This window comes from Sapajus apella, unplaced genomic scaffold (genome assembly GCF_009761245.1).
Source record: "Sapajus apella isolate SASKATOON/1434 unplaced genomic scaffold, GSC_monkey_1.0 scaffold46, whole genome shotgun sequence".
Classification (NCBI taxonomy): Eukaryota; Metazoa; Chordata; class Mammalia; order Primates; family Cebidae; genus Sapajus; species Sapajus apella.
Genome location: NW_022436986.1, coordinates 1,254,640 through 1,267,509, shown reverse-complemented (window position 1 = coordinate 1,267,509; position 12,870 = coordinate 1,254,640). Strand labels below are relative to the sequence as shown.

Genomic DNA, 12,870 nt, shown 5'->3' with positions numbered 1-12,870 from the left:
TTTCTTTGTGTCTAGACATACGAACCCACCTCTGACCGGTCTAGGCTATTCCGAGAACAGGACCCTACTGAGTTCCCGTGGAGATGTGCTGCCAGGTCCCCTTTCAAGGAAGGACTTCAGCCAAATGCAATGGCTTACACCTGTAATCCCAACATTTTGGGAGGCCAAGGTGGGAGGATCACTTGAGGTTGGAAGAGTTCGAGACCAGGTTTGGCAACATAGTGAAATCACGTCTCTAGAAGGAAAGCGTTTTTTTTTTCATTAGCTAGCATGGTGGCATGCACCTATAGACCCAGCTACTCATGAGGCTGAGGCGGGAGAATTGACTGAGCCCTGGAATTCAAGGCTATAGTGAGCTATGATCACACCTGCACTCCAGCCTGGGTGGCAGAGTGAGATCCCATCTCCTAATATTAAATTAAATTAAAATAATAAAATAGGACGTCGAGGCCTGCTGAGCTGCCCTGGCTAAGGTTAGACCCTGGGGGAGGGGAGGGACTCAGAAACGGAGCAAAGGTGTGGGGATACTAAGGGCCTGTATCAAGGTTTGACTTTTTCCTCTACCCAATCCTGCTCCTTCCTTCTTCCCTGCTGACAAATGCTGAGCGGATGATAAAATACATTGTTTGCTAAGAAGAACCATGGCAAGGAAAACCTACCTGCTCCCCCACGGAGTGAAAAAACTGCTTGGGGCATTCTGAAGTAGCACAACAGTGTATGTATACCACACACCTGTTAAAACAACTCTCTAAGCACGGACTGTGTGACCCTGCCCCGTGGCTCCCTCGTGGAGAATACTTCCTAGTTTGTCTGCAATCGGTGGTAAGCAGGCACCAACGGCCCGCCTAGTTTATCTTGGTTCTATGAGAAACCACAGGACACCTGCTGTTAATAATAATCACCTGTTCAGAGAGACGTGGGTCAGAGTCTGCTCGAGGCCCTTAGTCCGGAATGCTGTCAGCCCCTGAGGCTCTTGGCTTGGAAGGCTGGGGAAAAGGTTTTTGGCGTCTGGATATTCCCTTTCACTTTGCTGTTCTATCTGGGTATCTACTTCTTAATTCCTTTAGCGCCGCCTGGATGGGGGTCTCTACAGCCGGGCTGGACTCGATACTTCCCCTTGCAGGAGATGATCCCTGACAAATACCTTGCACCCAAACTTTGCCTCAGTGTTGGCTTTTAGAGAATACAGCCCGCAAAAGTTCTCTTCCCTCTGTCTCCAGGGCCTCCCCACATGCCGGGTCCCTTCCCTGTGCATCTGTGAAGGCCCTGTATGGGGGACTGGCCTTCGAAGTGTCCAGGACTTGGTCCCAGGAGCTCTGGGGCCTGAGTTGAGCCCCGCCCACCATGCTCTTCCCCATCCCTCAGGCGCCCTCCCTGTATACCTCTCCATCTCAAAGCCACTCTCTGAGGTCCCTTACCGTGGCAGCCACATGGCAAGGGCAGCCTGTCTGGACCCCCTTAGAGGCCAGAGCGCCCCTAAAGCTCAATCCTGCCCCCCTCAACAGACAGGTCCTGGGAGAGCCGTCTACTCAGGGCTAGATACAGACATAAGAGCCAGGAGGCTCCCGATTTTGTACCTTTCAAACCAAACTCCTTAAATACAGCACGGCATTTATTCCATGGCCACGGGAGAATGTGTTTTCTATTAACAACAACTGAATATGTCTTTATTTGTGATGAAAACAAGAGCTTTGTTACATGCTCTGAATGTAACATAACATTTTAACTTGTCTGGAATTATCTTTCAGTTCCTGGTTTTTCTGCCACTCCTGGGTAACGCAAGTCACATTCTCTAAGAATAGAAGTGACCTGTTAGAATATTGCAATACAAAACACATTAAAAATATGTTTAAAAATCAGATGTCTGGCTTTCCTTTCAATAAAGCATTGTGCTTTCTGTGGCTCTTATTTTCTCTCCAAATCAGATTTGGAAAGGCCCGTAAAAGGATATACATTTTCAGTTCTAAAGTAAATCATTTGTTCCCAGGAAGCAGCTCTTCAGAATTTTAGGGCTGATTTCAGGCAAATGGCAGGGAGCAGGCCTGGAGGCTGGGTTCTGTGCAATGTGCAAAAGGAATCAATTAGGAGAGCAAGTAAGAAGCGGTTTCCAAAAATGTCCACTTGAGGGTGCTGTGTCCTCAGGTGGCAATAGACCAGCGTCGCAGGCACACCGCCTACAATAAATTCCAGTGGTATTTCAGTTCCTGGTGTAGCTCAGCAGACTCGGCGGCCTTGCAGTCCAGCGCTGTGTCTGTTCGCTCACTCCTCAGACCCCTCCTAAGCCCCATCCTGTGGGTTGACTCCAGCTGGGCTCAGGGGTTCCAATACCAAGGATCCCCCAGGCTGGAGGGCACAGAAGGCTGGGGTGGGAGAGGAGATGGGGAGCTCACAGGTTACAGGAGGGGAAGGAATGGGAGGCAGCCCTGGGAGGGGTGGAAGGCTAGGGAAGGCTTGCTGAGGGGCGGGTGAGTCTGATCCATCAGTATAGCAAATCCTAGGGACTCAGGCCTCACATGAAGGTCCAGAAGTCCCGGGCACTAGGCCCTGGCTGGGCATGGCGACCAGGCCCCGTGAAGAGAGAAGCCTCCCGGTGAAACGTGGCCACCGTGAAGCTGCTCCCAGGGGCCCCCTGTAGATCCTGGGCCCTCGAGTCACAGCTGAAGCAGCAGAGGACACAGGTGATGGTCACAGTCACCATAAACAGTACCGCCACCACTCCAATCACTGCCGTTTCCATGGCCCGCTGAGCAACCTTAGGTCCTCTCGAAGCCTTCACTCCCATTCAGAACAGGAGGCTCTTGGTGATGGCTGGGCCCCGGTGCTCTCCCTCTGTCTCCTAAGAAGACGCTGCTCTGAGTCCCTGGGGCGCTCCTGCTCCAGGCCATCGGGCACTGCCAAGTGACCCCACTGCTCAAATCTCAGATAATCTCTATTTTCTATGCCTCAGGCCAGGCCTCCAAGAGCTGTGGTCAGCTCCATTTCAGCTAGAAGAAGCACTGCCCTGGAAGACGTGAGAACAGACTCCCTAGACACAGAGGAGGTGGAGAGGAGGGGTCAGAAGACGCTGCACAGAGGCAGCCTAGCCAGCCCTGGCCCTCCGGTGACGCCTACGGATTTCAAGAGCAAGTTACACTGAGGCCAAAGACAAAATACTCCCCCTACTGTGGATGCAAGAGGAGCCTGGCTCCTCCCCAGAAAGGACCTTGGGCCATTGCTTCAATAGGCCTATCTGCTGCTTCCCCAGCCCCTGGCCCTGTGCTGGGGGCAGGGACACAAGGAGGGAGGAAGGCATGCGCCAGCTCTGGGCAAGGCAGGGGGCACTCGGGTCACCCCAGGCGCCAGGGCCTTCAGCGGGGGCTGGAGGAGGGGGCAGGTTGCCTTTTCTGCCTGGCGCTGGGAGCATGCAGTTTAAATAGAGTATCACGTGCTTCCCCGGGAATCCCAGGCCTGTCCATGACTGTGGGACTCCTTACCTGGAGGTCCCGGAAGAAGCCTTCTTGGGTGCTGGCCTTGCCTGCCCTCTTTGCTGCCCACTCAGCCCACTGCTTACACTCTTGTACTATGAAGACTTACCCTGGGCTCCCCGAGGGCCAGCCCTCGCTGTACCTAGTACTTCAGCCCTCTGGCCTGGTGGCCGCCCCAGGGACCATGGCACTCCTCCCTGGGTGCCGCAGCCTCCACGTTGTCCTGCTTGGAACTTGGCTCGGAGATGTCTGAGCAGCTGAGAGCACTTCCTGAATTCCTTCCTCCAATTGTGAGAAGGGCCCAGGACCCACTCAGCAGCCGTCCAACCCCAGTTATCCCGCCCCCCGCCGTGCGCGCCCCAAGCCATTTCCACCCTGCTCCCTGTCAGGAGGTCAGGGGAATAAGCTAGGCCCAGGTGACTGAGTTAGTCTGCCACGTCAGAGCCCCTTCACACCCAACACCTCTGGAGACCATCACCACGTCCAGAAAGGACACTGGGCTATTAGCCCCACTTTGTCCATATTCTGGGAAACAGAGTAGTGAGAACAGTAACTCCAGGCATGGGACCTCACCAGACACGACCTCATAACCTTCCCAGCAACCCTGTGTAGCGATATGGCCTCCATGTTGTAGACAAAGATCCTCCAGTTATAGAGATTAAATGACCTCCCTGTAGCCCATATTTAATTAGCCATGTTACCTGGAGTGCCAGTAGCTAAGGAGGGACCAGCCTCCCTCCACTCCTAGCTCAGTGCCCTTTCCAGGTACCATGGGACCACAGGTCATCTGATTCTGCAGTTTTACTGATCTGGGTGCAGAGTCCCAGAAAGGGCAGAGGGCCAGCCCAAGGTCACGAAGTCTGGATCCTTTTCAGTGTCTCCAAGGCCCAAGGGAACTTTCTTTAGTACCAGCATTAGGAAACCGGCACTTTGCACAGAATGGGAGAGCAACTTTTCAGAGCAAACCATCGCCTGTCATATTCTCAATCTGTCCCTTTTCTGAGATGATGGGACCATCTGGGCCCTGAGCTCCTCCTCCACATGGAGCAGGCTGTGGGCCGTGACAGGAAGCAGGTTCCTTGGATTATTTTTATTAACTGGGATGACCAGAAGCAGAGGGAAGGAGTTGATGGGATGATCCAGGGGCCTGTGGTTTCAGGTTGAGTTACCAACATCATCTCCTTAACTGGGGTGATAGAGGGCACCAGGGGACTGTGTGTCAAGCTTTAACGTTTGTTCCTGTGACTTCTCATCAGCTGTTCTTGACGGGTACACACAGCTGTAGGCCGCCTGCAGAGTGCCTGAGTGGTTCCGCATTTTTAAACTGAAATAAAGGCCGATCGCTCAGCAGGTTCTCTCCTGCCCTGCATAGGCTTCCTTTCCTGTTTCTGAGCTTTAGGGGAACCTCTTCCCCTTCTTTGATTCATCTGTGAAATCAGCATGGAGATGCTTGGAAAAGGGGCAGGGCTGGAGGGAACAGAAGGAAGAGTTGTGGCAGGAATCCAGGTGGGGGATGGAGAGGTCCTGGGTTACAGGGGGTGGATTTGAAGGACACTGCAGAGAAAATCAACACCGCATGACCGCCTAGGGTCCACTTTCCCAACCCGGAAACCTAGGGCGGAAGAAATCAGTCTGAATGCCTCCCCCTCCCTCCCTCCTCCTCCAACCCTCACAGAGAATCCACTGGGAAATAGAAAGGAAAGAGGACATTCTGTTCTGGTGAGTCACCAGGCCCCTGACTCTCTGGCTTGCTCTCCAGCCACTCCCCACCACCCCGCCTGGCCCCACTTCCCACCTCAGCTCACAGGCACAGGCTGATGGTCTCAGAGCCAGACTTCCTTCCTCACTGTGGATACCACCAGCTTTCATAGAGCATATTCCAACGAGCCTCCAGGCTTCAGCAAGGGGCATCTCTGTTACCCACCCCATTGTAGAGAAGAGGAAACTGAGACCCCAGCATTCTCCCAAGGCCATCCAACACCCTGCACCCCAGCACCTAAAGAACTCCACTTGCTCCCTCCCAGCCCTCCCACCATGCACAGGCACTAGCTGGGGCAGCATGGCTGGAGATGCAAGGTCTGGAGAAGAAACCTTGACCCAGTTACCAAGGAAAGTGAATTCAAGACAGCCTGTGGGTGGGGCTTCCTCTAGTTCCAGAGCTCGGTCGGCCCTGGATGTGGGCTGAAAAGAGTACAGGGGCAGAGCCCTGGGGATCCAGCCTCGCAGCGGCTCCAACCTTCCTGTCCCCAAGGCCCTGGACTGTCCCACAGAAGGCCAAAGCCCTGCTGGTGCACACAGGACGTTCTGTGGGCAGGGCTTTAGGCAAACTCCAAATCCTCCCTCAGAGCTCAGACAGAGCCCACCCAATTCTTCCCACTCCACAACCAGCCCCTAAGACCCAGACAGAAGCCGCGTGCTCCAGACACACACTTCCCATCAGAGGGGGAGGTCCCAGGGCAATGAGGACGCAGGCCTGGCAGCTCCCTCCCTCCCGCCAGCTATGCTGCAATCAAGAGCCTCTTCACAAAAGCTTCTTAGTGGTTTTTATTTTCCTGGACTAAAGCAACGATGAATTGACTGTGCAGCCTCGTACTGCCTTCTCCAAACCAAAAGGACATTCTCAGGGCCTCTCCCAGTGCCCCGCCAGCCAGAGGCCTGCAGTGGTCTGATGAGGAGGTCAAGATGGGCACTTCACATCCACTTGTGTCCTGGCTTTGCCAAGACACCCTTGTCACTTCTGGGGCTCACTGGGAGTCACAGTCACAAAAGAGGCACTCTTGCTCTCCACTCCCCAAACCCTTCAGCGTAGCAGGCCCCAGTGTTCCTCCATTCTCTGCTGCCATAGTACCGTGGGGCATAGCATGCCCCATAGCATAGCATGCAAATGCAGCCCACGCAGGCCCCGGGCCATCGTTCCCCTCCTTCACTCCAGAGACGCATCCTTCCCCATGGAAACATGGGGTCCACTTGTCCTGGGAACGGATGGCAGGCAGGGACAGCTGCTGTCCACAGGAACCCACGGCGGCAGCCTCAGCGAGCGTGGCGGGGGTGTTGGTGGTGGTGGTGATGGAGGTGGTGAGGGGTGTGGCGGGGGTGGTGGTGGTGGTGGTGGTGGTGGAAGCCCACATTCGACACGTGAGACACATGGCCAGGATGATGGTGATGGTGATGGCCCAGGTGGCCCCGGCGCCGGAAAAGCCAAGGCTGGGCCCAGCGGACTCGGTTTCCCCTTGCAGCTGGACGGTTCCTCTCCACGTCACAGTCTTGCCGTCCGTGGAAAAGGCAGGTGGCCAGAAGCAGCAGCAGCAGGAGGACTGCCACAGCAGCACCTGTGATCCATCCCGTGAGGGTCGTGCTCCCCAGGAGGTCCAGCATCTGGGAGCCAGACAGCCCCTACCCAGCGCTTCTCACTCCTTTCTCCCCTTCAGCAGCCTCCGCTCAGCCCTCTCTGTCACTAAACTTTGTTGTCTCCGTTGCGGGCTGGAGAGCAGCCAGGGAATGTGGGCGAAGTCTGTTTGGACTGCAACTGCTATCCAAGGGTGGGGCCAGGCCGCTGTGAACTCTGGGGAGGCCTGGCAGGGAGGCTGGGTGGAGACACAGGAGCTGTCAGGCTGGATCTGGTTGAGGGAGGAGCCCTGAGTCTAGAGGAAAGAAACCGCCTGGCTCAGCGACTTTTCCTCTCCGGGCTTCCGTCTCCTCTTGTAGAGACTGAGGAACAGAGATGAAGCACACGGGCTTTGGTGCCACACAACTCACAAGCTCCGAGACTGTGCACAGGTTACTTGACCTCTCCATCCTGTTTCCTCTTCTGTAAAACGGCTGGTAACAGTTCCTTCCCCATAGGGTGTGCTGAGGACTAAAGGAGATGAGATGTATAAACAGCAACATCAGCTCCCGTCACGCGTTTGCCATTGACACCATTGCAGTGGACTCCAGGACTTGGGAGACATTGTCATCTGAGGGTCTGGGGTTCCTGGTCCTGTGGCCTGTAGAGCTCTCCGGGGCTGAGTCAGGCTCTGTCAAATGAACCAGCCCGAGCTCAGTGAGCTTGAGAAACTCAGGGAGGCGCCGCAGGCAGATTTCACCATCCAGGGAGGTCCTCCATCCGGCCTGTCCTGGGAAGCAGGAGGGTCAGGGTGTCATCGTAAGGTGGCTGGGAGGCAGGATGGAGGCCACTGAGCTCAGAGAGGGCAGGCACAGGCCCGGCCTCCTGGTTCCCAGTTCAACAGTCTCAACTGGCCATAATGGCGTGCTCCTTGCTCTGTCACACCTTCCCTGCACAGCGGTGGTGAATGCCATTCCTACCTAGTGGAGCATTTACAGAGCAGCAGGATCTGAGCAGTCATTGACTCTCCCTCCAAGCCCACCCCCTTGGCTCGAATCCGTTCTGTTCCTCCTGGAAGTCACCATCCCATCCTGCTCCCGGGCCTCAGCGACAGGTGCTCACGCTCTCCCTGGGCAACGCTTTCTGCTATCGGCATGCTGGGCTGTTCTCCAAGCTCTTCCTCACACGCAGTGGGGCTCCCAAAGCCCCAGTTCTGTGTCTGGCTCTGCAGGATCCCTCCAGGCTGAGTCCTCAGCCCCTCCCCCGAGACTCCTGGGGGTCTGTGCTCATCTCCCCGCCACCTGCCATCTGGAGGAATGTCTGCCGACACCGCAAGGCTGGTTCTCTGAGCCTGGCAGCACCTCCACCGTGACATTGGGCAAACCCCTTCCCCTGACCCAGCCTGTCTCCTCTGCAGAGTTCCCAGGGCAAGAGGTGACCTCCAGGGACCCTTCCCCCTCTGACCTCAATCTGAGCTGAGCTCTCTCAGGGAGGCCTCAAACTCTTAATGAAAATCCTCACCAGATGAAAAGGCTAAACATTCCCTTCAAACAAATTGGGCTCAGGGGGCAACAGGTCTAATGAATCCTGGCACTTCTTTGGCCCTTGGGGGAGCCACTTGAACTTTTAATGATGCTGAAGTAAGAACTCTTCCTGCAGACTCCTGGGGCCCCAGGAGCCCCGCTGCCTTCCCTAGGGAAGTTAAGGAGGGAAGTCTGCTGTGAGGAGGAGGAGGAGGAGGAGGAAGTCAAACAGGATTTTCATCCTCAGAACTTCTCCAGGAAAACTCCCACCCCTGACCAGCCACTGGTGGGGCAGGGCCAGGCCTTACAACCATGAACTTGAAGAACTTCAGTCAGCTCAAAGGGCCCCTTGGAATCACCCAGACCCAGCCCTCACTGACAGATGGAGAAACTGAGGCCAGAGAAGGGAAAGACTCGCTTAAGTTCCCCCAGCCTTGTGAGCTAATCTATACAGCAGGTACTCAACAGAGCACCGTCCCTGCAGTGAGGGGCCGTCTGGAGTGAGAGCCTGAGATCAGCCAGGCCTTCCACAGAGATAGTGGGAAGATGACGTGGACATGCGAATGAGCCTGGAGGGGGCAGGGGTTCAGGGCTTCCTCACACATACGGATATACACAACATCTGTTTCCTTAGGTGCAGCCTCACTTCCCATCTGGATAGTAGATCCCAAGGTGAACATTTGATTAGATGCTTTGGGCACCAGAAGGGCAGTGAAGGACAGGCTTTGAGACCACAGTCCTCTGCAACTTAACCCATTTATGCCTAAGTTTGCATTTATTTATTTATTTTTGCAATCAGACCTTGCCAATGACCTTGATCAGTAGGATATAAATAACTCCCACATAATTAGCATTCCAGTAACGGAACACTAGGCATAAATATTAACAAGTAACACAGCCAGGTGCAGCAGCCTGTAATCACAGCATTTTGGGAGGCTGAGGGGGGTGGATCATTGGAGCCCAGAAGTTCAAGGCCAGCCTGGGCAACATGGCAAAATCCTGTCTCTACAAAAATTATAAAAGATTAGCTAAGCATGGTGGTATGTGTCTGTAATCCCAGATATTCAGGAGGCTGAGGTGGGAGGATTGCTTGAGCCGAGGAAGTTGAGCTGCAGTGAGCTGAGATAGCACCACTGTGCTCCAGCCTGGGCAACAGAGCAAGACCTTGTCTTGAAAAGAAAGAAGAATAAGAAGGAGGAGGAGGAGGAAGAAGAAGAAAAAGGAGGAGAAGAAGAAACAGACAGAGACCTTCTTGGAGGCTTGACTGTACATAAGGGTTTGCCAGACTTATAACTTTAAGGACACTGTGGCTGTGTTTCAGGATCCCTGCCTCAGAAAAGCTTGTCATTGTATTTCGCCCCTAGGATTGGGAACTTCCCACCAAAGGAACTCCCATTCTGGACCATATAGCTGATTGGTAAGCCTTTTGAAACTCGTATTATTTAGCACAGACTCATGCACAGGCTTGTAAATCAACATTGCTCTGTGGGAAAACTCACACACTAATAATTGTGTGTGCACATGCTCATGTAAATATGCACAGGTGAATGCACGTTCCAAACAACTCACAAACTGGTGCTTGTAGTAACTGCAGGTGGTTCTTGAAGTCCAGCCATAGCAACCACATTGTTTTCACTAATTGGTGGCACCACCTAGTGGTGACACTGTAAATAAATCAGTTTTGTATTCTGACCTGTGAAAAGTTACAGCATCTGATGGTTGTTTGTAGACCATAATTTGGACCCATGCATTTAAATCATCCCCATTCCAAATTCCCATTGAAATAGACAAAGAAATAAAATAGGTAAAATCCTATTCCACACTGGAAATCAGTAAAAAAAATCACATTACTGGCTCATAAACTTCAAGGAATTTCTACAAGGTACAGCGCAAAGGGAACCAGGATGATGGATGTATTGACTAAAGAAAGGCATTCCTGGGAAACAATGGAGAATAAGCCAGGAGAGTCTCCCTAAAGCCCCACAGTAGACAGCCAGGACTAGGAGCAAGGCTGAGATGGGCGTAAGCAGGAGACAAATTGAGCAGCCTTGGGAATTTGTGAGTGCCTGCTCACAGAGAAGGTGGCCAAGGCTCAGCTCATCTTTTGGTTTGCACAGAAAAGCAAGGACATTGGCCAGCAGGTTTCCAACCAGGTGCTCATGCCAGTTAGGGAAGGGGACATTCTTCTGGCCAACCTTGGACTGCCTCAACAAAGTTGCCCAGCAGAACAGCAAACTGCTCTCCTCTTCTCAGAAGCTCTCCCTGCCCTGGTCGTGGTGGATTGGATCTCCCAATCCAGAAAACTAAACTATAAATATTCCATTTTGCTTATTTTCCCATTGCCAGAACCAACATGTTTGAAGATGATCTACACATCTTTCATAGGACCCATTTCAAACCTCAGTCCCAAATAAATGTAGATCTAGGTCCCTTCACAAAGTGAGCAATTAGATAAAAATTTCTAGACATATGAAAAAAGATATAAGTTATTATATCTTTTTTTTTTTTTTTTTTTTTTTTTTTTTTTGAGACGGAGTTTCACTCTTGTTACCCAGGCTGGAGTGCAATGGCGCGATCTCGGCTCACCGCAACCTCCGCCTCCTGGGTTCAGGCAATTCTCCTGCCCCAGCCTCCTGAGTCGCTGGGATTACAGGCACGCACCACCATGCCCAGCTAATTTTTTGTAGTTTTAGTAGAGACGGGGTTTCACCATGTTGACCAGGATGGTCTCGATCTCTTGACCTCGTGATCCGCCCGCCTCGGCCTCCCACAGTGCTGGGATTACAGGCTTGAGCCACCGCGCCCGGCCCAAGTTATTATATCTTTATTACTAGGGTTATTCGAATCTAAGAAGCAAAAACAGTAAAATTCCCTAATTTACATTGTAAATACAATTCCAAAAGTCAATCTATATATGAATATGGAAAATATGCAAAACCAGGAAATTTTTTTCCAATTAAAAACCAAATCCGGAAAGACTGTTTTGAGAACCTTCTCTATAACTCAGAAATAAATAAATAAATAGATTAAAAGGGAGAGAGAGAAAGAAAAGAAAGATGCAGAAATCAAATATACCTATATAATAGGCATTCCAGAAATAGAGAATAGAGTCCATGGAGAAACAATCATTAAAGAAAATTTCCTGACTTGAAGAATTAAGTTTTTAGATCAAAAAGTACACTTAGTACTCAGAAAACATCTATCTATCTATCTATCTATCTATCTGGAAACAGGGTCTCATTCTGTCACCCAGGCTGGAGTGCAGTGGCACCATCACAGGTGGCTCACTGCAGCCTTGACCTCCTGAGCTCAAGTGATCCTCCCGCCCCAGCTTCTCAAGTAGCTAGGACTACAGGCAGATCCCACCGTGCTGGCTAATTTTTAAAAATTTTTTTTGTAGAGACTGGTTTTTGCCATGTTGTCCAGGCTGGTCTTGAACTCCTAGGTTCAAGCAGTCCTCCCAACTTGGCCTCCCAAAGTGCTGTGATTATAGGTGTGAGCCACCATGCCCCGCTTAGGCAAACTATTTAGAGAGGCCAGAGCATCTAGCTATATCCAGGAGAAATTTTAACATTAAAACAAGAAAAACCAAATGATACACCATCATAGAAAACAGTTTGAATTTTCATATAAAACTAAACACACTCTATCATACAATCCAGCAATCACACTCCTTGGAATTTACCCAAATTAGCTGAAAACTTGTTTCCACACAAAAATCTGCATGTGGGTGTTTACAGCAACTTTATTCATAATTGACAAAACTTGGAAGCAACTGAGAGGTCCTTCAGCAGGTGAATGGGTAGGTAAACTGTGGTATACCAGACAATGCAACGTTATTTAGCACTAAAAAGAAATGAACTCTCAAGCCAGGAGAAAACATGGAGGAAACTTAAATGCATATTGCTAAGTGAAAGAAGCCAATCTCAAAAGGCTACATATGCACAATTGTGACTATTTAACATTCTGGAAAAGGCAAAACTATGGAGATAGTAGAAAGATCAGTGGTTGCCAGGGGCTGGAAGGAGGCAGGAGGTAGAGTGCAGGGAATTTTTTAGGGCAGTGAAACCACTCTATAAAACACTATGGTGATGGATATGTGTCATTTCAAAATTTGTCAAAATCCATAGAATGTACAAAGCCAACAATGAACCCTAATGTGAACAATGGCCTTTGGGAGATGAGGTGTCGATGTAGAGTGGGTTATAACGAAGGTACCTCTGTGTTGTGGAACACTGATAATAGCGGAGGGGGATTCACATGGGAAATCTCTGTAACCTCCACTCAAATTTTTTGTGAACCTAAAACTGCTCTAAAAAATAAAGTCTACCTCTTTTTAAAAAAGAAAAGGGGTAAATAAAATAATCCTACAAACCACAACAGGAACTGTTTGAAGATATCTTCTTTTATTTTTTTAATTCACACAACTTACTTTATAAAAGTAGCATATCCCTGATACCAAACCTAACAACTATAGCACAAAAACACTACAAATCTCAGAATTCTATCAAATTAATGTTCTATCCCTAACAAAACACTGGGAGACGAATACTCCATA

General features: G+C 51.1%; 2 protein-coding genes across 2 annotated transcripts; both read right to left on the bottom strand.

Annotated features, from left to right (window-relative positions):
* Positions 1-1,599: 1,599 nt before the first annotated feature.
* On the bottom strand, positions 1,600-3,019 carry SPAAR (small regulatory polypeptide of amino acid response). The gene has a single exon (XM_032240044.1). It carries the CDS (start codon positions 2,780-2,782, stop codon positions 2,510-2,512), a length of 273 nt encoding a protein of 90 aa, XP_032095935.1. The 5' UTR covers positions 2,783-3,019; the 3' UTR covers positions 1,600-2,509.
* Positions 3,020-5,989: 2,970 nt separating this feature from the next.
* HRCT1 (histidine rich carboxyl terminus 1) lies at positions 5,990-6,924 on the bottom strand. The gene has a single exon (XM_032240043.1). The coding sequence runs from the start codon at positions 6,837-6,839 to the stop codon at positions 6,495-6,497; it is 345 nt and encodes a 114-aa protein (XP_032095934.1). The 5' UTR covers positions 6,840-6,924; the 3' UTR covers positions 5,990-6,494.
* Positions 6,925-12,870: the final 5,946 nt, after the last annotated feature.